Genomic DNA, 26,966 nt, shown 5'->3' on the forward strand with positions numbered 1-26,966 from the left:
GTCTTGGCGTAACAAAGCGATGGCTGGGTAGAAAGGGGAAGAACTGTGCTGGAGGGCGGGAAACTCTATCTTGTATCCAGAAGACATCGGGTCTCTGACCATTCGTCGTGAACAACGGAGAGTCAGATATGTCTATGTAGGAGTAGACGTCCGCCTATCTTCTGGAGTCGACTGGATAAGACAGTGAGTCATTGGGCCGAAAATCTGTGATATTTGTGTCCCTAAGATCTAATTTGCGTGGATTGGCCCTTCCATGATTGGTTGATTTTAAGTGAGACCTGGGTACTCCTGTCCCCAAGAGGGGAACGCCCCGAGCTGGCAGAGGTGGTCACCTTGGCACAGTCGGAATTGCTATGAAAGGACCAGAAACGTGTCTGTTGTTGACGATGAAAAGGACGCCTAGTTTTTGCTGGGGAGGGAATTTACTGTTTTCCTCCTGTGGAGTCATACATAAGCTGATCAAGCTTCTTGCTGAATAAACACCCGCCCTGGTAGGGCAGAGATTTCAAGGGCATTTTTGGACGCAGAGTTCGCAAGCCATTCCCTGAGCCCCAGTGTCCATCAGATGGTGATGGCATTTGTGGATGTAAGTGCAGCACAGTTAGCCGTGTCTAGGGACACGTGCAACAAATATTCCCCGGCCAAGGAGATGTGTTTGGCTAGTTCTGCTGCTTCCAAAGGAAGGTCTCTGTCCTATATGGTCCTGCTCAGGGTATTAGCCTAGGAGACCAAAGCTTTAGATACTCACACCATGGCAAAGAGGGAGAGAGTGCCAAGCCAGAAACCTCAAAAGAAACGAACGGGCCAGGTTCTCTGTCAGAGAAGGAGGAACCATTTGGTAAGGACAGAAGGGTTTTCGAGGCATTTGTCCGATCGCTCTCTGTGCCGGCGAAATATATCCTAGCCTTCCATCTACCCACTCTGAGGTCAGATGAGGAGAGAAGGACCGTCTGTCTTCCTCCCATCGCAACTGTTCATCAGGGGCGATGGGGAGGGGACCGCATGGATACGGTAAATGGCTCTGGACATCCAAGGGCTAACTGTCCGAGGATGGGTCAGGCTGTTGGTCCCGTGCAGGGAAAAAGGGCGGTATGAGTGATTGCAGAGCGAGTACGTGGAAGCGACACGCCACATTCCCATCGGTTGCCGGTGTGAAGAGAACGTACCCTGAAGGAATCTGTCGCCCTGGAATATCACGGCATGCCCATAACAAAAAACAATGCAGGAAGGGGTACGTGGAGGCGACACTCCGTGCTCCTGCCTGTTGTAGGTTCGGGAAGAGCAGAGCCCTTAAGGAGTCCGTCGCTCCTCTATATTGTGAGGTGAAGGAATCTTCTGACAGGCTGGCGAAGGCCCCGGATAGAGGAGGGGCTGTATCTCTTTGCCAGTGACATCATAGACTGCGACAGCGACGAAGTCCACTCAGGGGGGCTAGGTAACCTTGTTTCGATAGTGGCGGAGAGATAATGCACCGCAGTATGCCCCCTGACTTCTTTTAATGTTAACATCCTCCAATAAGGAGTGTAAAGGAAATGCAGGGAAGGGCCAATGTGGGATGATGTCTGCTGCAGGGTCAGGTCTCTTACACAGGTCTGCTGCCTGTGAGTGCTGTGGATCCGTTGTGTCCCCTTTAAAAAATGCCGTGGGATCTGCTTGGCACCGTGTCTTGAGAAGAGCAGGCTGGGTGTATTAAGATGGCCTCCGAGAGTTGCATATGCAAAAATCTCACAGAGAGCGAGAAGCTCCAGTTCAGGAGACAGGGCTATGGGGCGACGTCATCTGGCGGGTCGAGCCTCAGGATTGCTCCGTGAATAGACCTAAGCCAGGGCCTAACTTTCTGTGGCCGACAGGAGCGTTACCCGGCAGGGGGAGGGGAACGCCACAGGGGAGCGCTGAGAATCCTGTGGAGATCCCAGTGCTGGTGAGGATATCACATGGGAGACGTCCTCACATCCTGATCCCATCAGGTCCCACCAGTCACAGTCATCTGCTGGTGACCAAACATTTCTGCACTCATTCCCCTGGAGCGTCTCTGCTGCAGGAGCCCACCACCATCCTGGATTCCCTACCTGCAGTGCAAGTCCCAGCATGAGGCTGTCACGGTGACTGTGGCTTCAGCGTTGACGGTGTCCCACAGAGAACCGGAGGATGAAGCGCATAGTTCAGACTGCTTCGCATGCAGTTCAGCTGCTGCAATACTACGTCCTTGCTGTGGATATTGCAGGGAACCCTCCATTCACCATCCCATTGACCGCTAGGTGGAGAGGGACTGTTTGCCTCCTTCCATCACTGCTGTTTGTCAGTGGTGATGCAGTGGGGGCCGAACGGATGCCATAAATGCCTCAGGACATCCTTGGGGTTAACTCCCCTGGGATGGAGCAGGGCTGCTGGTCCGGGTGAAATTAAGCCTGGCGCAGAAGGGGGTACGTGGAGGCAACACTCCATGTTCCCGTCTGTTGTTGGATGGGGAGATCGGTGCCCTGAAGGGACCCGTCGCCCCTAAAGAGAGCTCAGGCATACCCTTTAACAGTGCAGGAGGGGGTACGTGGAGGTGACACTCCACGTTCCCACCTGCTGTTGGTTGAAGGAGATTGGAACCCTGAAGGGATCCATCGCCCCTTATAATCCATTAAAAGGATAAGAATGAAAAAAAGTAAAAACAAAAAGTAAAAGTGAAAATAAAAAATTGTGGTCTGAAGACCAGACCCATGGGCCTTCTACAGACACTAAGCATGAACTGGTTCGGCTAGAGCCAGTGGTAGGTGTATACTGCAGAGGAGGAGCTAATTTTGTTATATTCACTTAGTGTCAGCCTCCTAGTGGCAGCAGCATACACCCATGGTCCTGTGTCCTCCAATGAGGCGAAGGAGAAAAAATAGCAAGGACTAATATGTGTAGATAAATATTACACATGACACACTGCCAGCACAACCAAAATGGTACTATGTAACTATACTCTACATTTAGTATTTACTACCTGTGCGGTCATCTGTAGGAATCTCCTCTTTACACCACTCATCACCCATCACATATATCTCTGTAGTATTACTATGGGTCAGATCGTTACCCTGAAAGAAATATTGTAAAAGTCACAGACAGATGGAGAAGTCATATCTATGATCATCGCTAATCCTGCCATCTCCACCATTTTCATTACACAAGTATAAAACATATAATACTGGGTGATGAAACAAGACTGAACACAAGGCCTTCACAGCCGTCTACACATCATAGGGGAGATCTTATGACACCTTCTCTCCACCTACCTGATGATCCTGAGGAACATTGGGATCTTCTTGTTTACAGTCCTGTGGAAGAAGAGGACGTGGACATCTCTCTGGTGTTGTCCTCTTACTGGATAGAACTGGAAGAAACACATACAGGGACTGAATTCATTCTTTACATACAGATAATTATAGGCCATGTATATTTAGTCCTGTCTATTACCTGGTGATGTGAGGGGCTGGGGAACCTCCATAATGTCCTTGTACAGAACTATAAACCAAAGAAGAAAAGAAGTATGCCAAACAAGGGACCATCTATGTTTATTGAGGTATAAGCCAAAAAGTAGATTAAAAAAAATTAAAAATAGGCCAAATGACTATCTAAAATATCAACCAGACAAGCCTACAATAGGGTTAAAGTCTGTCCTATCTGACGACATAATGAACAGGATATCAATGGTAAACATAGCAACCTTAATATATGCACCTGGACACTAATATGCTGAATGCTGGATCTATGCAGATGTCTAAAAAGAAAAATCAAAGTCCTATCATGGAGATTGAGCATGCAACACAAAGCTGTACATATAAAGAAATAATAGGACTAATACATGTAGATAAACATTACACATGACACACTGCCAGCGCAAACAAAATGGTGCTATGTAACTATACTCTACCTTTAGTATTTGCTACTCACCTGTGCGGTCAACTGTTGGAATCTCCTCTATGCATTGCTCATCACCTCCCATGTATGTTTCTGTAGTATTAATATGGGGCAGATCTTTACCCTGAAAGAAATATTGTAAAAGTCACAGACTGATGGAGAAGTCACATCTATGATCATCTCTAATCCTGCCATCTCCACAGTTCTCATTACACAAGTATAAAACATATAATAAAGGTGGATAAAAGAAGACTGAACACAAGACCTTCACAGACATCTACACATCATAGGGGAGATCTCACGACACCTTCTCTCCATCTACCTGATGATCCTGAGGAACACTGAGATTTTCTTGTTTACAGATGTGTGGAAGAAGAAGATGGGGACATCTCTCTGGTGTTGTCCACTTACTGGATAGAACTGGTGGAAGCACAAACAGCGACTGAATTCATTCTTTACATACAGATAATTTTAGGCTGTGTGTATTTAGTCCTGTCTACTACCTGGTGATGTGAGGGGCTGAGGAACCTCCATCATGATGTCCTTGTACAGATCTTTGTGTCCTTCTAAATACTCCCACTCCTCCATGGAGAAATAGACAGCGACATCCTGACACCTTATAGGAACCTGCCACATACAATGATACCGTCATCACCCCGATCTCTTCATAGCGCTACTGTATAATGTCCCAGCATTCCCAACAGTGTCACCTCTCCAGTCAGCAGCTCAATCAGCTTGCAGATGAGTTCTAGGATCTTCTGGCCATTTATGTCATCATGGATCAGGGGGTGAGGCGGAGGTCCCGTGATTGGGCTCAGGCGTCTTCCCCATCTCTCAGACACAGGGTTCTGACAGCGCTCACTAGAGGTCTTCTTCACTACTATGTAATCCTGGTTATGGAGAGACACATTAATAATCTCACTATAGACATTTCTCTCACCTCTCGAGTTCTGTCCATCTGTTATTCCCATACAGTAGATAAGAATGATGTAATGTGATGTCATCAGAATCTCTCACCTCTCCAGTAAGCCGGAAGAGGATCTCTAGAGCGAGGTGTAATATCCTCTCCACCATCTTGTCCCTGTCCCTATCCATCCTTGTAGGGTCACTCAGGAGGATTCTCTTATATAGATCTCCACTGAGAGGATCCAATATTGTAGGGACCTGAATGGGGAGAAGATGACAATGTAACATCATAAAGATCCCGCGTTATAATACAATTACTGGAGATAATGGAAATTTTTGTATGTGCTAAAACATGACATGAATATCTTATGGAGGCAGTTGTGCTATTTAGGCAATCATTGGCTATGCTGGTCACTGCCAGGGGCATAGCAATCGTGCCAGTGCGAGGGAGGGGGGCCCACCGATGACCACTCCGATTTCACCTGCATGTGCATCCTGGGACACACATTCAGCTGAAATGTACTGCAGCACAGAGACCCGCCAACTTCCTGAACTACAATATATGCTGCCATCCAATCAGAGGCTGGCAGCAGACATCAGTTTGCCCATGCCATACGGCGCTTGGCATTGACATCATGCTCTGTCAGTTCCCGCAAGCCCAAATCAGGTGTCGGCATCTGCGCCAGCTTTAGAGGATGACACCGCACATCATGGGAACGGAGAAAGGTAATAATATTCTTTTGTTTCTTTTTAAGATGTGCTGGAGAAGAATGGAAAGAAGTCAGGATGGGGAACATTATTATAGGAAAGGGCCCAGGATGGAGGACAATACTACAGGAAGGGGCCAGTATGGGGTGCATTATTACATGAGGAGTTCACACGCATTTCTTTATGGGATATGGAACCCTCCAAGGGCTCATACAGATTGTATCTAGGCGAGGGCCCAGGTCCACATTTTGCACTGGGGCCCGTCCAGGGCCGGACTGGCCATCGGGCAGTTCCGGCAAATGCCAGAAGGGCCGGTGCCAGTAGTGGGCCGCTGTGCGCCGATTCACCCTCCCCCCCCAGTGCCACCGCCCCCCGCATTCAACTATACCGGCGTCTATGACGCCGGTACAGTTGAATGCAATGATGGAGGAGAGAGCGTCACCTGACACTCCCTCTCCCATCATTCCCCGCTCTGCCTCTGACACTGAGGGTGCGCGCGCACTCACTGTTTCTCAGGCAGTGCAGCGGCAGCCGCCTAGACAGGAGCCGGGAGCACCGCGGACACGAGGTGAGGTGAGGAGTGTGGGGTTTTTTTTACTGGACTGTGGGGCCATTCTAGGGGGGGAGGAGAGATGTTGGCTCTGCTGTATACTACAGTTAGGTCCATATATATTTGGACAGAGACAACATTTTTCTGATTTTGGTTATAGACATTACCACAATGAATTTTAAACAAAACAATTCAGATGCAGTTGAAGTTCAAACTTTCAGCTTTCATTTGAGGGTATCCACATTAAAATTGGATGAACGGTTTAGGAGTTTCAGCTCCTTAACATGTGCCACCCTGTTTTTAAAGGAACCAAAAGTAATTGGACAATTGACTCCAAGGCTATTTCATGGACAGGTGTGGGCAATCCCTTCGTAATGCCATTCTCAATTAAGCAGATAAAAGGCCTGGAGTTGATTTGAGGTGTGGTGCTTGCATTTGGAAGGTTTTGCTGTGAAGTAAACATGCGGTCAAAGGAGCTCTCCATGCAGGTGAAACAAGCCATCCTTAAGCTGCGAAAACAGAAAAAAACCCATCTGAAAAATTGCTACAATATTAGGAGTGGCAAAATCTACTGTTTGGTACATCCTGAGAAAGAAAGAAAGCACTGGTGAACTCATCAATGCAAAAAGACCTGGGTGCCCACGGAAGACAACAGAGGTGGATGATCGCAGAATAATCTCCATGGTGAAGAGAAACCTCTTCACAACAGCCAACCAAGTGAACAGCACTCTCCAGGAGGTCGGCGTATCAATATCCAAATCTACCATAAAGAGAAAACTGCATGAAAGTAAATACAGAGGGTTCACTGCACGGTGCAAGCCACTCATAAGCATCAAGACTAAAAAGGCTAGACTGGACTTTGCTAAAAAACATCTAAAAAAGCCAGCACAGTTCTGGAAGAACATTCTTTGGACAGATGAAACCAAGATCAACCTCTACCAGAATGATGGAAAGAGAAAAGTTTGGTGAAGTATGGTACAGCTCATGATCCAAAGCATACCACATCATCTGTAAAACATGGCGGAGGCAATGTGATGGCTTGGGCATGCATGGCTGCCAGTGGCACTGGGTCACTAGTGTTTATTGATGATGTGACACAGGACAGAAGCAGCCGAATGAATTCTGAGGTATTCAGAGCCATACTGTGTGCTCAGATCCAGCCAACTGCAGCAAAACTGATTGGTCGTCGTTTCATACTACAGATGGACAATGACCCAAAACATAAAGCCAAAGCAACCCAGGAGTTTATTAAAGCAAGGAAGTGGAATATTCTTGAATGGTCAAGTCAGTCACCTGATCTTAACCCAATTGAGCATGCATTTCACTTGTTAAAGACTAAACTTCAGACAGAAAGGCCCACAAACAAACAGCAACTGAAAACCACCACAGTGAAGGCCTGGCAGAGCATCAAAAAGGAGGAAACACAGCGTCTAGTGATGTCCATGAGTTCAAGACTTCAGGCAGTCATTGCCAACAAAGGGTTTTCAACCAAGTACTAAAAATGAACATTTTATTTACAATTATTGAATCTGTCCAATTACTTTTGGTCCCTTTAAAAACAGGGTGGCACATGTTAAAGAGCTGAAACTCCTAAACCCTTCATCTAATTTTAATGTGGATACCCTCAAATGAAAGCTGAAAGTCTGAATTCCAACTGCATCTGAATTGTTTTGTTTAAAATTCATTGTGGTAATGTCTATAAGCAAAATTAGAAAAAGGTTGTCTCTGTCCAAATATGTATGGACCTAACTGTATGTGGGCTGTGCTATATACTACTGTGTGGGCTCTGCTGTATACTACCGTGTGGGCTGTGCTATATTATATTCTACTATGTGGGCTCTGCTGTATACTACTGTGTGGGCTGTGCTATATTATATACTACTATGTGGGCTCTGCTGTATACTACTGTGTGGGCTGTGCTATATTATATACTACTATGTGGGCTCTGAGGTATACTACTGTGTGGGCTGTGCTATATACTACTATGTGGGCTGTGCTGTATACTACTGTGTGGGCTGTGCTATATACTACTATGTGGGCTGTGCTGTATATACTACTGTGTGGGCAGTGCTGTATAGTACTATGTGGGCTGTGCTGTATACTACTATGTGGGCTGTGCTATATACTACTGTGTGGGCTGTGCTATATACTACTGTGTGTGCTGTGCTATATACTACTATGTGGGCTCTGCTGTATACTACTGTGTGGGCAGTACTGTATACTACTATGTGGGCTCTGCTATATACTACTGTGTGGGCTGTGCTGTATACTACTGTGTGGGCTCTGCTATATACTACTGTTGGCTGTGCTATATACTATGTGGGCTCTGCTGTATACTACTGTGTGGGCAGTGCTGTATACTACTATGTGGGCTGTGCTATATACTACTGTGTGGGCTCTGCTATATACTACTATGCGGGCTGTGCTGTATACTACTGTGTGGGCTCTGCTGTATACTACTGTGTGGGCAGTGTTGTATACTTCTGTGTGGGCAGTGCTGTATACTACTGTGTGAGCAGTGCTGTATACTACTGTGTGGGCTGTGCTGTATACTGCTACGTGGGCTGTGCTGTATACTACGTGGGCTGTGCTGTATACTACGTGGGCTGTGCTGTATACTACGTGGGATGTGCTATATACTGCTACGTGGGCTGTGTTATCTGCTATGCGGGTTGTGCCATATATTATGGGGGGTATATTATATTCTATGGGGGAGGCCGTGTTATATACTATGTGGCTGTGTTATATACTATTGTGGGTGTATTATATTCTATGTGGAGGCTGTGTTATATACTATGGGGGGCTGCATTATATTCTATGAGGGCTACATTATATATTATGGGGAGGTGGGCTGTATTACATTCTTTGGGGTGGCTGCATTATACTCTGGGGTGGCTGCATTATATTCTGTAGGGTGGTGGCTGCATTATACTCTGGGGTGGCTGCATTATATTCTGTAGGGTGGTTGCTGCATTATACTATATGTGGGCTGCATTATACTGTATTGAGGACTATGGGGAATACGTTATACTATATGAAGAACTATGGGGTGCATTATACTATGGGAAGTGAATTGTACTACATGGATGACTATGACGGTGCATTATACTATATGGAGCACTATGAGGAGTGTATTATGCTATATGGAGGTCTGTGCAGTGTATTTTAATATATGGAGGACTATAGGGAGTGTATTATACTATATGGAGGACTGTGGTGTACATTATAATATATGGAGGACTATGGGGTGTATTTTACTAAACAGGTAAAATGCTGCATATTCAGATTGTTTTTGCTGGAACAAAAATCATTGTTCTCAGCAGCACATTGCGGGTGTAAACTGTAGATGTGCTGCTGATAACATGATACTGTATGGTGATCTGTTAGTGATCTATTAGCGATCGTTCTGTCCCATCATTATTCCTCAGCTGGTGGAAAGACGCCGGGAAACAAGTGTTGAACAACTTCAGTACTGTCGATCAAACTCATTTAGCGGCCTGAACTCAGTGCATGTAAATACAACCGAAATGCTTTTGTGTGATGTGCAATATGTTAGCATTTGTATCCCCATTTTCAGTGGCGTGTCTAGGGGGGGGCAACCGGGGCATGTGCCCCAGGCGCAGCCGGCAGGGGGCGCAGTCGGGCCGCCTAATTCGGCGGTCCGCAGTGTCTCCCCCGGCGGCTGCATTCTGCCGCCCCCGGTCTGGGAGTCAGCTGTTCTCTGTGCCGACTGTCAAGCTGACAGCCGGCACAGAGAAGCTGCAGAGTGCTGGCTCCCAATGTGTGCAGAGGGGGAGGGGAGCCCCTGCAGAGTGTCTGCGGTGGGCAGGGAGAAATCCCTGCAGCTCCGCTGCCCAGCGATCTGTCTTCCTGCTTCCTCTTGCTTCCTCTCACATAGACGCGCCGCTGGATGATGTCATCATTCAGAGGACGGCTGTGTCAGAGGAAGGCGATGGAGCTGCTGCGGCAGAGAGTGAGGAGAGGTGAGAGGTGTGTGAATGTGTGTGTGTGAATGTGTGTGTGAGTGTGTGTGTGAATGTGTGTGTGAGTGTGTGTGTGTGTGTGAATGTGTGTGTGTGTATGTGTGTGTGTGAATATGTGTGTGTGTGTGTATGTGAGTGTGTGTGTGTATGTGTGTGTGTGTGAATGTGTGTATGTGTGTGTGGCTCAGTATTGGGTGTGTGTGTGTGTATCGCGCTGCAGGGGAATGTGCAGAGAAGTGAATGGTGTGTGTGTGGGGGGAGGAGAGGGCAATGATGGGGCTGACGGGGAGAGAGCAATGATGGGGATGGTGGAGGAGGAGAGGACAATGATGCTAGATACACCTCTGCCCATTTTAAACTTTGCCTAGGGCCCCACTTTGCCTAAAACCGGCCCTGCCTACAAGTGTACAAAGATATTATACAGTCACCAAGAGACAAGTGGGCCTGTGTAACTTCAAACGCCAGGGCTGAATTTTAGTCCCAGTCCGGCCCTGGGCCCGTCAGACTCTAGTTACACTATTGGTCACTGCTGTGGCTACTGTTTGACTACAAGGTTGATAAGCTTGTCTAGATCAAGTAAGGGTACCGTCTCACTATACGATTTACCAACGATCACGACCTGCGATACGACCTGGCCGTGATCGTTGGTAAGTCGTTGTGTGGTCGCTGGGGAGCTGTCACACAGACCGCTCTCCAGCGACCAACGATGCCGAGGTTCGCTGGTAACCAGAGTAAACATCGGGTTACTAAGCGCAGGGCCGCGCTTAGTAACCCGATGTTTACCGTGGTTACCAGCGTAAAAGTAAAAAAAAAAAAACAGTACATACTGACCATCTGATGTCCGTCAGGTCCCTGGCCGTCTGCTTCCTGCTCTGACTGAGTGCAGCCGTACAGTGAGAGCAGAGCGCAGCAGTGACGTCACCGCTGTGATCTGCTCTCACTTTCCGGCCGGCAGACAGACAGAGCGGGAAGCAGACGGCAAGGGACCTGACGGACATCAGATGGTGAGTATGTACGGTTTGTTTTTTTTTACTTTTACGCTGGTAACCAGGGTAAACATCGGGTTATTAAGCGCGGCCCTGCGCTTAGTAACCTGATGTTTACCCTGGTTACCAGCGAACGCATCGCTGGATCGCTGTCACACACAACGATCCAGCGATGACAGCGGGAGATCCAGCGACGAAAGAAAGTTTCAAACGATCTGCTACGACGTACGATTCTCAGCAGGGTGTCTGATCGCAGTAGCGTGTCAGACACTGCGAGATCGTAACGATATCGCTAGAACGTCATGAATCGTGCCGTCGTAGCGATAAAAATGCCACTGTGTGACGGTACCCTAATACAAACAGATTATCCTCTGCCAGTTTATTTTACAGCATTCAGAGTTTTATCTGCTGATAAAGCCTGTATATTCTATGCCACACACAATAACTAGTAGTTTCTGAATACGCTTCTCGTAAATCCAACTTCCATAACGCTCATTGAAGTCTCCATCACCTAAACTGGCATTGTCATCGGCAATACTGGAGATGTTCAATATTCCCTTGAGCAAACAGATGATATTTTGGATTTTCTTTTTTCTCCTCATCTTCCAAGGGCCATACAATATTTCATTTTCCCTCAACATTGCTGGTTGAACACGAATTTTAGATAAACTGAGTTGAAGCTATTAATGGAAGAATTAACTTTACCGCTACTGTAAATTACCTGTTGTTCTTTGGGTCAGTACGGAAATGTTGGTGCCAAACTTATAACTTTTGTTTTTACAACTTAAAGTAAAAAATTTAATTTCTGAGAGCTAATCTTTATTTGCCAGTTCATAGAACTGTAAAGGATGTTTTATTTCAAGACAATTCATGGTTTTTATATTTACCATTTTAGGGTCCATTCCATTTTTCTTAGTTCTCTTTTTCCATTTTTCTGGAGGTAAAGTGACCAAAAATCAGCAATGTTTTCATTTCGATTGTTTTTGCTTTCTGATTTCACCTTGTGGGATAAATATCCCATTAATATTTATTACTTCACACACTTACAAAATACGCAAAGTATTTCTAACTTTTTATATTCTTTTTTAACTGTTTTTCTAAGTACTTTAAGCCAGTGATTGCTTGTACAAAATACTGTAATTTTTCAGTGTACTGTAACCTTAAAGAAAACAAGTGCTGATGCTACAGCATAGGTTAATAACCAAATTTCACTACAACAAATAACCTATATCCTTAGTTTGTAGAGTAGATAAAACATATACCTTTATTAAACAAGCTAAAACCATGAGACAACTACAACAGATATACACATAAATCACACAACCGTGCTCTCTAGCATGAACCCTATCTGGGGTACTACATGCCACTGCCTGCCAGCGGAGGTTGGCACCCTACACACAAATACGAGATTGGCGCCCCCACTCAACGGCGGCTGACCCTGCAACTCCTAACATGCGCCCTATGCCAGAAGGTGTATCATACACACTGTCATAGATACCCGACAGGAAGATTAGTATGGGTAGATGATAAATTATATCAAGTTATGAAATTTATTTATATTTTACCCCTAAAGGGACCGCATGTGGCAGGGTGAGAGACACGGACTAAAAACAGGTGCAAAAAACAAAATTGTGCTCGTGTAAAAAACAACAACCGCTCACTACCTCTGTACCCTGTCCAGGGTTGCCCTGCCTGACTGTGGAGGTTGGCACCCTACTGTACAGCGGAAATGGCGCCCCCACACAACGATGGCTGACCCTGGAATAACCCTATGGATATGCTAAACCTGCATCTGGATAAACAATGGGTATGATTAAAGATATAAATTATCCCCTAAAGCAAAGCAGGCAGGCAGGAGCTCAACTCCACAGGTCAAATGGACAGAAAAATGAGGCATAACCGATAAACCATATCATATCTCATTTACAGAGGATAAGAGCCGATACTTATCATGTTGATGAGCTGAACACCTCAACGCGTTTCGCCGCAAGGCTCATCAGGAGGCCCAGATATGCAGATGCTGCATGGAATCAGAACCGATCTGCTTATATACACATGTAAGTTGTTAAGTGCTGCTGGGCAGGACTCAAATGGCTGGATGCTAGAGCTAGACTTGAAAACCGCCATTTTGATGAAGCCATATTGAACCCTCACTCAATGTGCCAAAGCACTGTGAGCAACAGCTCGTTACTAATAATCTCTGCATGATTTAAGACACACTTACTATTTCATGTGTTATGGAGGATGGCCGGTAAACACACAAAGATCCACTCCTTCTCATCTCCCTCGTGCCACTGGAGCAGACCGGATGCCGGCGTGCGCGTCAGCCGATTTGCATGCACCTGCGCATATCCGGAAGTACAGCCACCTAACCTCAATCAGGCAGTCGGCAACCACTGCCCGACTGCGCATGTCAGAAATCCGTACCATAGAGTACAATAGCCGACATGTACCTGCATATAGATCTGCGCATGTCCGGAAGTGCAGATGAACACACCCCGCATGTGACAGGTCTCCTGTGCAATAGAGCGCGGTGGCTGGCAGCCATCATACCGTAGCCAGTGCTGCTTAATCAATTCACACTGCGCACAGGGACTTCAGCAAAAAACAGTCATATGCTGTCATCAGATCATAGCATGGGTGGAGGACTACTACACATTTGTTAAAACAGCACATGATACATTTGCCTGCTGATAAGTACTTATTGCCAGGCAAACCAATTCCAATAGAGGGGCACAATCAAATGTTATACAGCACTATCTTGTTTTGGTAGTGGATAGACAACAAATACCAAAATGGAAAAAACGCAGATAAATTGCTGAATCACAATGGAATATCTAGTGCGTCCTAGTAAGTTGATATATGAAAAGCCAAATAACACCTAGAGTCCCCACTCATATGTAATGCTAGTGTGTCACAGAGTTAACAGACATGTGTATACAAAAATAGTGTATATTTAAATCAAATCAAATGACTAAATGAACCATAATATATGATATCATGTATATTTGCAGTACTGTAACCTTGCCAAACACCTATGAAGTTCAGCCATAGTCTGAAAATTTGCATCCTCTTAAAAAAGCTTTTTGTTGTTCTTTATCCCCAACACCCAAAAGGATGTAAATATTCATCCACAGTGGGGACCGCATGTATGGGGGGGGATTAGGAGTTGCGACCACTCCACACGATAGATATAGGCTGTGTCACACAGCCGGCATCTGTATCTAACTTTTGCGGATGGAGCTAAACACCAAATCACTGCTGTTAACCATTTCAATGCTGCTGTCAAATTCTGACAGTGACATTTAAATGGAGTGGTCACCAGCAATGCAGTTGTGGGGATCGGATTGGTTATCATTGAAGACGTGGGGTAAAGGACCCATGTCTGCCATCCTGGGTTTCAATGGAAACCTCCATTTTTATTCTAAACTGCAATATTATGGTATTGGAGTATTATGAAGAACAGTTAAACAATCACAGGTTTATGTCCCAAAAAAATAAGATATAACATTTAAAAAAAGTTATTAACAATAAAAAAAATTCAAAAATTCAAATTTTCCTCCATAAAAAGGAATCTGTCACCAGGCTTTTGCTACCTAATCTGAGACCACCATGAATGCAGGAAAGGAGACCCTGAATCGAACAATGTATAATTTAGTTCACTGGATGCAGGAGATGTGACCCAACAGAGTGCTTTGAAGTAGCAGAACTCACAAAGATAGCCCCCCCCCCTACACACACATCACAGTTCTCTGTATACATTGTCTATTGACAGTGAGCTGCTTATCAAAGAAAGGGGTGTGGTTGGATAACTGTTCACACCAGCATGAGTTCTGGCAGTGATAATCTCCTAGTGATAAAACCTTCATTCTATGGAAACAACAGTACACAGCCTAATCAGTGAAACGCTGCAGAAATCTGTGCCTCGACTGCTACACCGTGCCATTGTCAGATTACATAGCAAAAGCCTGCTAACAGAATCCATTAAAAAAAGAAAAAACATATTTAGAGTCACCATGGGGCGCACCTATAATGAGGCCAGTTGAACACTTTGACTCAGGCGGCAGTAAAGTCTGTAAAGACAGGTGAGGGCAGTAGGGCACCGCCCCCTGCAGTCAGATAACTTGGTGCATGCATTCCTGTGTGTTGTCAGTGAGTCAGGAGAGCAAGATGCCGGGACTTGAGAGGGAGGAGGCTGCCTGGTTGCACTTTCATTTTCAATACAGCAGCAATTGACTCTGCCTCCTCTGCATCCGCCCCCTCCAGCCTGGGAGGGTGAATGATTGGTCCATCTATGAGTCATTCTACCTCTCTGCATCAAGTGACTGTGTCTGTGTTCATCAGACTCCAGGTGCTGTACATGGGGGGTGCTATGCTGTATATATGGGGTGCTGTAGTATATATGTGGGAGGTGCTGTGCTGTGTATGGGGGTCCTGTGCTGTATGTGAGGGGTCCTGTGCTGTATTGTATATAGGGGTGCTGTATATGGGGGGATACTGTGCTGTAAATGGGGGTGCTGTGCTATAAATGGGGGTGCTGTGCTATAAATGGGGGTGCTGTATTGTATATAGGGGTGCTGTACAGTATTTGGGGGTGCTGTGCTGTATTTGGAGGTGCTGTGCTGTATTTGGGGGTGCGGTATTGTATATAGGTGTGCTGTGCTGTATATGGGGGTGCTGTGCTGTATGTGAGGGTGCTGTGCTGTACATGGGGGTACTGTATTGTATATAGGTGTGCTGTGCTGTATATTGCGGTGCTGTGCTGTACTGTACAGTCATGGCCAAAAGTATTGACACCTCTGCAATTCTGTCAGATAATACTCAGTTTCTTCCTGAAAATCATTGCAAACACAAATTCTTTGGTATTATTATCTTCATTTAATTTGTCTTAAATGAAACAACACAAAAAGAATTGTCCTAAAGCCAAATTGGATATAATTCCACACCAAACATAAAAAAGGGGGTGGACAAAAGTATTGGCACCGTTTGAAAAATCACGTGATGCTTCTCTAATTTGTGTAATTAACAGCACCTGTAACTTACCTGTGGCACCTAACAGGTGTTGGCAATAACTAAATCACACTTGCAGCCAGTTGACATGGATTAAAGTTGACTCAACCTCTGTCCTGTGTCCTTGTGTGTACCACATTGAGCATGGAGAAAAGAAAGACCAAAGAACTGTCTGAGAACTTGAGAAACCAAATTGTGAGGAAGCATGAGCAATCTCAAGGCTACAAGTCCATCTCCAAAGACCTGAATGTTCCTGTGTCTACCGTGCGCAGTGTCATCAAGAAGTTTAAAGCCCATGGCACTGTGGCTAACCTCCCTAGATGTGGACGGAAAAGAAAAATTGACTAGAGATTTCAACGCAAGATTGTGCGGATATTGGATAAAGAACCTCGACTAACATCCAAACAAGTTCAAGCTGCCCTGCAGTCCGAGGGTGCAACAGTGTCAACCCATCCTATTCGTCGGCGTCTGAATGAAAAGGGACTGTATGGTAGGAGACCCAGGAAGACCCCACTTCTTACCCCGAGACATAAAAAAGCCAGGCTAGAGTTTGCCAAAACTTACCTGAAAAAGCCTAAAACGTTTTGGAAGAATGTTCTCTGGTCAGATGAGACAAAAGTAGAGCTTTTTGGGCAAAGGCATCAACATAGAGTTTACAGGAGAAAAAAAGAGGCATTCAAAGAAAAGAACACGGTCTCTACAGTCAAACATGGCGTTGGTTCCCTGATGTTTTGGGGTTGCTTTGCTGCCTCTGGCACTGGACTGCTTGACCGTGTGCATGGCATTATGAAGTCTGAAGACTACCAACAAATTTTGCAGCATAATGTAGGGCCCAGTGTGAGAAACCTGGGTCTCCCTCACAGGTCATGGGTCTTCCAGCAGGACAATGACCCAAAACACACTTCAAAAAGCACTAGAAAATGGTTTAAGAGAAAGCACTGGAGGCTTCTAAGGTGGCCAGCAATGAGTCCAGACCTGAATCCTGTAAAACACCTGTGGAGAGATCTAAAAATGGCAGTTTGGAGAAGGCACCCTTCATATATCAGGGACCTGGAGCAGTTTGCCAAAGAAGAATGGTATAAAATTCCAGCAGAGCATTGTAAGAAACTCATTGATGGTTACCGGAAGTGGTTGGTTGCAGTTATTTTGGCTAAAGGTTGTGCAACCAAGTATTAGACTGAGTTTTTTCATTTAAGACAAATTAAATGAGGATAATAATACCAAAGAAGTTGTGTTTGCAATCATTTTCAGGAAGAAACTGAGTATTATCTGACAGAATTGCAGGGGTGTCAATACTTTTGGCCATGACTGTATATGGGGATGCTGTGCTGTATATGGGGGTGCTGTGCTGTGTATGGGGGTCCTGTGCTTTATCTGAGGGGTCCTGTGCTGTATTGTATATAGGGGTGCTGTATATGGGGGGATACTGTGCTCTAAATTGGGGTGCTGTGCTATAAATGGGGGTCCTGTGCTGTAAATGGGGATGCTGTATTGTATATAGGGGTGCTGTACAGTATTTGGCGATGCTGTGCTATATTTGGGGGTGCTGTGCTGTATTTGGGGGTGCGGTATTGTATATTGGTGTGCTGTGCTGTATATGGGGGTGCTGTGCTGTATGTGAGGGTGCTGTGCTATACATGGGGGTACTGTATTGTATATAGGTGTGCTGTGCTGTATATTGCGGTTCTGTGGTGTACTGTATATGGGGATGCTGTGCTGTATATGGGGGTGCTGTGCTGTGTATGGGGGTCCTGTGCTGTATGTGAGGGGTCCTGTGCTGTATTGTATATAGGGGTGCTGTATATGGGGGGATACTGTGCTGTAAATTGGGGTGCTGTGCTATAAATGGGGGTGCTGTATTGTATATAGGGGTGCTGTGCTGTATTTGGGGGTGCTGTGCTGTATTTGGGGGTGCGGTATTGTATATAGGTGTGCTGCGCTGTATATGGGGGTGCTGTGATGTACGTGAGGGTGCTGTGCTGTACATGGGGGTACTGTATTGTATATAGGTGTGCTGTGCTGCATATTGCAGTGCTGTGCTGTACTGTATATGGGGATGCTGTGCTGTATATGGGGGTGCTGTGCTGTATATGGGGGTGCAGTGCTGTATATGGAGGGTGTGTGCTGTATATGGCGGTGCTGTGCTGTATCTGGGGGTGCGGTGCTGTATATGAGGGGGGCTGTATTGTATATAGGGGTGCTGTGCTGTATATGGGGGTGCTGTGCTGTATTTGGGGGTGCTGTGCTGTAAATGGGGGTGCTGTATTGTATATAGGGGTGCTGTGCTGTATATGGGGGTGCTGTGCTGTGTTTGGGGGTGCTATGCTGTATATGGGGGTGCAGTATTGTATATAGGGGTGCTGTGCTGTACATGGGAGGTGCTGTATTGTATATATGTGTGCTGTGCTGTATATTGCAGTGCTGTGCTGTATTGTATATGGGGATGCTGTGCTGTATATATAGTTACATAGTTACATAGTTATTAAGGTTGAAGAAAGACTTTAAGTCCATCTAGTTCAACCCATAGCCTAACATGCCCTAACATGTTGATCCAGGGGAAGGCAAAAAAAACCCATGTGGTAAGAGTAAGCTCCACCATGGGGGAAAAAATTCCTTCCCGACCCCACATACGGCAATCAGACTAGTTCCCTGGATCAACGCCCTATCAAGGAATCTAATATATATACCCTGTAACATTATACTTTTCCAGAAAGGTATCCAGTCCCCTCTTAAATTTAAGTAATGACTCACTCATTACAACATCATACGGCAGAGAGTTCCATAGTCTCACTGCTCTTACAGTAAAGAATCCGCATCTGTTATTATGCTTAAACCTTTTTTCCTCTAGACGTAGAGGATGCCCCCTTGTCCCTGTCACCGGTCTATGATTAAAAAGATCATCAGAAAGGTCTTTGTACTGTCCCCTCATATATTTATACATTAACATAAGATCACCCCTTAGCCTTCGTTTTTCCAAACTAAATAGCCCCAAGTGTAATAACCTATCTTGGTATTGCAGACCCCCCAGTCCTCTAATAACCTTGGTCGCTCTTCTCTACACCCGCTCCAGTTCAGCTATGTCTTTCTTATACACCGGAGACCAGAACTGTGCACAGTATTCTAAGTGTGGTCGAACTAGTGACTTGTACAGAGGTAAAATTATGTTCTCCTCATGAGCATCTATGCCTCTTTTAATGCATCCCATTATTTTATTTGCCTTTGTAGCAGCTGCCTGACACTGGCCACTGAATATGAGTTTGTCATCCACCCATACACCCAGGTCTTTTTCATTGACGGTTTTGCCCAGTGTTTTAGAATTAAGCACATAGTTATACATCTTATTACTTCTACCCAAGTGCATGACCTTACATTTATCCCCATTAAAGCTCATTTGCCATTTATCAGCCCAAGCTTCTAGTTTACATAAATCATCCTGTAATATAAAATTGTCCTCCTCTGTATTGATTACCCTGCAGAGTTTATCTGCAAATATTGAAATACTACTCTGAATGCCCCCTACAAGGTCATTAATAAATATGTTAAAAAGAAGAGGGCCCAATACTGACCCCTGTGGTACCCCACTGCTAACCGCGACCCAGTCCGAGTGTGCTCCATTAATAACCACCCTTTGTTTCCTATCCCTGAGCCAGCTCTCAATCCACTTACACATATTTTCCCCTATCCCCATTATTCTCATTTTATGTAACAACCTTTTGTGTGGCACCGTATCAAAAGCTTTTGAAAAGTCCATAACACTACATCCACTGGGCTCCCTTGGTCCAGTCCGGAACTTACCTCTTCATAGAAGCTGATCAAATATGGGGGTGCTGTGCTGTATATGGGATGCTGTGCTGTATATGGAGGGTGTGTGCTGTATATGGCGGTGCTGTGCTGTATTTGGGGGTGCAGTGCTGTAAATGCGGGTCCTGTTTGTATATAATATATATGCTGTATATGGAGGGTGTGTGCTGTATTTGGCAGTGCTGTGCTGTATCTGGGGGGTGCTGTGCTGTATATGAGGGGGGCTGTGCTGTATATAAGTGTTTTGTGCTGTATATGGGGGTTCTGTATTGTATATAGGGGTGCTGTGCTGTATATGGGGGTGCTGTGCTGTATTTGGGGGGTGTTGTGCTGTATATGGGGGTGCAGTATTGTATATAGGGGTGCTGTGCTGTAAATGGGCGTGCTGTATTGTATATAGGGGTGCTGTGCTGTATATGGGGGTGCTGTGCTGTATTTGGGGGTGCTATGCTGTATATGGGGGTGCAGTATTGTATATAGGGTTGCTGTGCTCTATATGGGGGTGCTGTGCTGTATTTGGGGGTGCTATGCTGTATATGGGGGTGCAGTATTGTATATAGGGGTGCTGTGCTGTATTTGGGGGTGCTGTGCTGTACATGGGGGGGTGCTGTATTGTATATAGGTGTGCTGTGCTGTATATGGAGGTGCTGTGCTGTATTGTATATGGGGATGATGTGCTGAATATGGGGGTTCTGTGCTGTACATGGGGGATGCTGTTCTGTATATGGAAGGTGCTGTGCATGGCGGTGCTGTGCTGTATATGGGGGGTGCTGTGCTGTATATGAGGGGCGCTGTGCTGTATATCTGTTCTGTGCTGTATATGGGGGGTGCTGTATATGGGGGTGCTGTATATGGGGATGCTGTATATGGGGAGTGCTGTATATGGGGAGTGCTGTATATGGCGGTGCTGTGCTGTATTGTATATAGGGGTGCTGTGCTGTATATGGGGCAGAAGAGAGGCTAGGTTCACCCCTGTCTATAAGAGTTTGGTCTATAAAAATATAAAATGAATTAAACCATACTGTCAACACAGTAAAGAGTAGGGATGGGAAATACATTTGCATGACAGGCCAGTCAATAGTCTGTGACTGCTGGACAGCAGTCCAGTGAATCTCCTTACCTTTCGGTTTTCCGGCTGATGCAATGTCAATATTGTGGTGTGATACACACAAGACGTCATGTCAGCCAAAAGAAGAGCCAGGAATGCTGGGAAATAAGGACTCCTGTCTAGCAGTCCTACAACTGTGTGAGAAGGTGTTTGCCCCCTTCATGTTTTCCTACTCTTTTGTATGTTTGCCACACTTAGGTGGTTCAGAGCACCAAACAATTGTAAGTATTAGACGAAGATAACACAAATTAAGACAAAAAACAGTTTTTAAATGAAGGTAGTTATTTGTAAAGGGAAAAAAAATCAAAACCTACAGATTCCTGTGTGAAAAAGTGATTGCCCACTAAACATAACTGACTGGGCCACCTTTAGCAGCAACTACTGCAATCAGCTTTTGCGATAACTGGTAATGAGTCTTTTACAACACTCTGGACGAATTTTGGCCACTCACCTTTGCAGAATTGTGGTAATTCAGCCACATTGGAGGGTTTCCGAGCATGAACCGCTTTTTTAAAATCATGCCACAGCATCTCAATCACATTAAGGCCAGGAGTTTGACTAGGCCACTCCAAAGCTTTAATTTTGTTTTTCTTAAGCCATTCAGAGGTGGACTTGCTGGTGTGTTTTGTATCATTGTCCTGCTGCATAACCCAAGTGGACTTCAGCTTGATGTCACAAACAGATGGCTGGACATTTTCCTGCAGCATTTTTGGTAAACAAAACAGCAGAATTTATGTTTCCGTTCCATGTACCTCCGCAAGTCTTCCAGGTCCTGAAGCAACAAAACTGCCACAAGACCATCACATTACCACCACCAAATTGTATGTTGGTATGATGTTAGCTTTTTGAAATGGTGTGTTACTTCTAAGCCATATGTAATGGGACATACACCTTTCAAGAAGTTCACATTTGTCTCGTCAGTCCACAGAGTATTCTGTGTGAGAAAAAAGGAAAATTCAGCTCACCCGTTTTGATGCTTTCATAGTCCTTGAAAGAGATCCGAACACAGACAAGCGTCTCTGCTACACGCTGAATGCCATAACAGGAAAGAAGAGAAATCCAGCTCCGGAAGTAAAATATAAAATTCTTTAATTAAAAATTTTAAAAACAAAAAAAGAAAAAAGGAAAAACGGCTGCAGGACATGAGCCCGGTGATTAACGGAGGAGAAATGCCGTAAGTAACTGAACGCATTTCCAACACGTGTAGTGTTCTTAGTCCTCAGTATCATAATGGGCAGTCAGATTCAGAATAAGAAGTGTCCCAATCAGGTGAGAAACATATACATTGATTACCTAATATAATGAGATGCAGCATGTGTGAATAACAAGTTTGAGACATAGATTGATTGCATAGTTAGAACAAAACATAAGACATGAAAAAAAAGAAAAAATACAAATATCAATAGTGCAACATAATTTCCCTTTTTAAATTTAATCCTAGAGGTACCCTGGTATTGAGTATATAGATCCAATACGCCTCCCTATGATGCAGTTTTTTTCTCTGTCTCCACCGCGCGGTAGATTACAGACCTGTTCTATTGCAAATACTTTAAAATGTGTGATTTGTCTGTCATGAATATGAATGAAATGATTTGAAGCATTAGAAACATGACGAGTTGTGGGTTGAGCGATGTCATATAGATGTTCTCTGATCCTGTCCTTTAATTTTCTGATGGTAGAACCCACATATGCTAATTTACATTCAGGACATTCTATTATGTACGCTACATAATTGGAATTGCAATTTCGAAAACTATGTATTTTGAAGTTCTTATGGTTTTTGGAACATGAAAAGGATGTAGTGTTGTCCACATTTAACCCCTTCATGACCTTGGGATTTTCCGTTTTTCCGTGTTCGTTTTTCGCTCCCCTCCTTCCCAGAGCCATAACTTTTTTATTTTTCCGTCAATATGGCCATGTGAGGGCTTATTTTTTGCAAAACAAGTTGTACTTTTGAACTACATCATTGGTTTTAGCATGTTGTTTTTCTCACACAGAATACTCTGTGGACTGAAGTATTTTTGATTTTACTTCCTGAGGTGGATTTCTCTTCTCTCCTGTCACAGAGTATTCTCCCAAAAGTCTTAGCGATAATCAAAACATTTTCTGGCAAAACTGGGAAAAGTCTTTATGTTCTTATTGCTCAGCAGTGGTTTTCATCTTGATACTCTGCCATGCAGGACATTTTTGCCCAGTTTCTTTCTTATGGTGGACTCATGAACACTGACCTTAGCTGAGGCAAGTGAGGCCTTTGAATGTTGTTGTGGGGTCTTTTGTGACCTCTTGGATGAGTCGTCGCTGAACCCTTGGGGTAATTTTGGTTGATCAGCCACTCTTGGGAACGTTCACATCTGATTCATATTTTTGCTATTTGTACATAATGGCTCTCACTGTGCTTCACTGGGTCCCAAAGCTTGAGAAATGGCTTTATAACCTTTTCTAGACTGATAGATCTCAATTACTGTGTTTCTCATTTGTTCCAGAATTTCTTTAGATAGAGGCATGATGTCTAGCTTTAGAGGTTTTTGTGGTCTACTTCACTTTCTCAGGCAGGTCCTATTGATTGAGGACACGTGTGGCAGTTATCATGTTTGCACGTGGTTAGGGAATTTGAACTCAGCTTTCCCAAGATAAACCACAGTTAATTTATGTTTTAAGTAGGGGGGAATCAATTTTTCACAAAGGTCCCTGTAGGTTTGGATTTCTTTTCCCCTTAATAATACTTTCATTTAAAAAATGCACTCTGTGTTTACTTGTGTTATTGTTGCCTAATAATTAAATTTGTTCTTCCATCTTTAGTAAAGAATATGATACAAAAAAAAACAAACAACAAGATGTTCATTCTTTTGGTCACCACACCTCCCTAAAAAAAACACAACAAAAGCAATCCAAATCTTGTATGCAACTCTGAGTTTTATATGTAAAACTGTCAGCTCACCATGCAAAAAAGAAGGACCATATCCACCAACAAGTGAGCACCATTCGTCTCCCTTATGATTCTGGAAGGCTACATTCACACCTCCATGTAAATTTTTATATTGTGAGAAATGAAATGTTTTTTTCTCAGGTGGCATGCATTTTACCTCTGAATGGCACCCTAATGGAATCTATTTTTTCCCCACCATTTTTAAAAGCTGAAGGAATTTTATTGACTGAACTCTTATTTATCCACTGAGTCTTAACAATGAATCAGGGAAAAACAGATGAAGCACACAGAGAACACTCAAGTACAAAGTAGGTATTCCGTGTTTCATTAATTTTAGATGTATACCAGCATGGTGTCACCCCCACCTCGTTGTAGACTGTAAGCTCTTATGAGCAGGGTCGTCATTTTCTTAACCCTTTCAAGGCTGCGGTTATCCCGGTTGCCTGTGCACCTTTTTCTTCCACACTTTTCCTTCCACTCAACTTTCCATTAATATGCTTGGATACAACACTCTGTGAACAGCCAGCTTCTTTAGCAATGACCTTTTGTGGCTTACCCTCCTTGTGGAGTGTGTCAATGACTGCCTTATGGACATCTGTCAAGTCAGCAGTCTTCCCCATGTTTGTGGAGCCTACTGAAACAGACTAAGGGACCTTTTTAAATGCTTAGGAAGCCTGTGCAGGTGTTTTTGTTAACTATTCTAATTCACTGAGATAATGACTTTTGGGTTTTCATTGGCTGTAAGCCATAATCATCAACATTAACAGAAATAAACACTTGAAATAGATCACTCTGTTTGTAATGATTCTATATAATACACGAGTTTCACTTTTTGTATTGAAGAACTGAAATAAATTTACTTTTTGATGATATTATAATTTTGTGAGAAGAACCTGTATATACAGTATTCTAGGAAGCTGTAACAGAGGGCTTCCAGGTTCTGGCCGTACTTTATATGAGACAAACCTGGTGCAGGTTCCCTTCAATAAACATTAAAAATGAATGAACATCTGCTTGGCAATGTCAAAATAACTTGATGTGAACGTGTTGCATCTTTTTCAGCTTCTTGTAAAGGGGTTGTCCACTACTAAGACAACCCCTTCTCATTCCCCACGCTTGGATCGGGTAAAATAAAAAAACGTATATTTATCTTTCATGCCGGCACCATTCTTGGGGTGTTGACACTTGTGATCTTGGTTGTGATGACACGTGAGCCCGGCGCCCAATCAGCACTGGTGTCAATGTTCCCGCCTTTGTTGAATTGAAGTCACAGATCAGCTGCAGCCCGGACTTCCTCTTCATGTTCAATATGCCTGAAGGCGGAGATGGTGACTGGGTACCGGGCTCCACCTGTCATAACAATCGCACGAGGCCCCCGAGACAACGAGTGTCAACACCGTAAGAATGAGGAATAAGAAGGGGCTGTCCTAGTAGTGGATAACCCCTTTAATCGTTTCAGGCTTCCACCACAAAAAGGACAAAAGACAAAACAAAGAAGACGCTCTAGGAAAAACACAACTATAAGACGCCAGGTGCACGTGCCTTTACTGAGGAGGGAAATCTCAGCCTCGGGATATGAGAACCCAAAAGCGAGGGGCGACACACCGGTTACAGCCAGAGGACACGAGTGCGAAGAGGAATATGGTTCTGTCAGCTCCCGACAGCGAACAAATGCAGATATATATATGTCTGGCACTGTCTACAATGTATTCATTCATATTATCTCTAATCTGATTGGTCGAATGTCACATTACATCATATCGCAGCCGCCACAGGACAAGTCCCAACCAGTGTGTGTCTGTAACGGCTAATGTCTGCTCTGGTATGAAATACTGCAACAGGAGTAATGGGGAACCTCCAGCACCTACCTCCACCTGCAGAGCCGCACACCACATATATGGCTGCTCTGTGCGCACAGGACCTGGGATGAGGTCACAGGAGGGGAGGAGTCAGGGGTCACATGATCAGGGGCCTCAGTGTATGCAGGACTCTGCTGTGCTGGTTGTCATGGTGCTGGATGAGGGGAAGTTTCTGTGTGGGGTCAGGAGGGGTCTACAGGGTGAATGTAGCAGAGCCGTGTGCATACGAGGTGTACGGAGCAGAGCCGTGTGTGTACGAGGTGTACAGAGCGGAGCCGTGTGTGTACGAGGTGTGCGGAGCGGAGCCGTGTGTGTACGAGGTGTACGGAGCGGAGCCGTGTGTGTGTACAAGGTGTACGGAGCAGAGCCGGGTGTGTGCTAGGTGTGCAGAGCAGAACATTGTGTGTGTGGAGTGTGAGTGCGATGTGTGGGGCGTAAAGCCATGCACGTATTGACGATATACACACGTGGTCAAAATTGTTGGTACCCCTCATTGAATGAAAGAAAAACCCACAATGGTCACAGAAGTAACTTGAATCTGACAAAAGTAATAATAAATAAAAAATCTATGATAATGAACAAATGAAAGTCAGACATTGCTTTTCAACCATACTTCCACAGAATGAAAAAAAAAAAATAAAACTCATAAAATAGGCCTGGAGAGAAATGATGGTACCCCTGAAAATAATGTGACAAAAGGGACATGTTCAATCACGGTGTGTCCACTAACCAGCATCACAGGTGTCCACAATCTTGTAATCAGTGAGTGGCCTGTATATAGGGCTCCAGATACTCACTGTGCTGTTTGGTGACATGGTGTGTATCACACTCAATATGGACCAGAGGAAGTGAAGGAAAGAGTTCTCTTTAACATAAGCACAGCTCTGAAGATCTCATTTCCAGACACACAGAACACTGAATGAGTCGAAAGGCTCCACATTTAGCATCTGGACCACACCCTGGGATATGGTGAACAGCCCCCCATCCACTCTTCAGTGTTCACAAAAACTGAGCCCTTAATATCGCCCATTAACCCCAGTCAGCACTTAGTATGCTGGAGCATTTTTCCAGGTTCATATCACTGAGGCTAACATCCTGAGTGACACATATCTCCAGTAATTTACCAATTTACCAGTGACCTTCTCATACAGTATATACATATACACAGGTGCAGTCCATATAAAGATAAAAAAGTGCACTTACCCGTGTTATAAGTGGTCAAGACTTTATTCGGACAT

At 44.7% G+C, this 26,966-nt stretch overlaps 1 protein-coding gene across 3 annotated transcripts in view; it reads right to left on the reverse strand.

The window, feature by feature from the left end:
- LOC143767361 (uncharacterized) overlaps positions 1 to 25,771 on the reverse strand; it is a 38,998-nt gene extending 13,227 nt beyond the window's left edge. The window contains exons 1-10 of one of the 3 annotated variants that reach the window (XM_077255623.1): positions 25,738 to 25,771; positions 11,912 to 12,024; positions 4,909 to 5,055; positions 4,602 to 4,781; positions 4,395 to 4,518; positions 4,214 to 4,311; positions 3,925 to 4,015; positions 3,448 to 3,495; positions 3,267 to 3,364; positions 2,978 to 3,068 (exon numbers count right to left, since the gene is read on the reverse strand). In XM_077255623.1, coding sequence (XP_077111738.1) covers positions 2,978 to 3,068; positions 3,267 to 3,364; positions 3,448 to 3,495; positions 3,925 to 4,015; positions 4,214 to 4,311; positions 4,395 to 4,518; positions 4,602 to 4,781; positions 4,909 to 5,055; positions 11,912 to 11,926 — 892 coding nt within the window. In that variant the 5' untranslated portion in view covers positions 11,927 to 12,024; positions 25,738 to 25,771. Of the gene's footprint in view, positions 1 to 2,977; positions 3,069 to 3,266; positions 3,365 to 3,447; positions 3,496 to 3,924; positions 4,016 to 4,213; positions 4,312 to 4,394; positions 4,519 to 4,601; positions 4,782 to 4,908; positions 5,056 to 11,911; positions 12,027 to 25,737 lie in introns of those variants that run through there. The other 2 variants (XM_077255624.1, XM_077255626.1) reach the window with 2 other exon arrangements.
- Between the last annotated feature and the right edge of the window lie 1,195 nt (positions 25,772 to 26,966).

Source organism: Ranitomeya variabilis, chromosome 4 (assembly GCF_051348905.1).
Source record: "Ranitomeya variabilis isolate aRanVar5 chromosome 4, aRanVar5.hap1, whole genome shotgun sequence".
Classification (NCBI taxonomy): Eukaryota; Metazoa; Chordata; class Amphibia; order Anura; family Dendrobatidae; genus Ranitomeya; species Ranitomeya variabilis.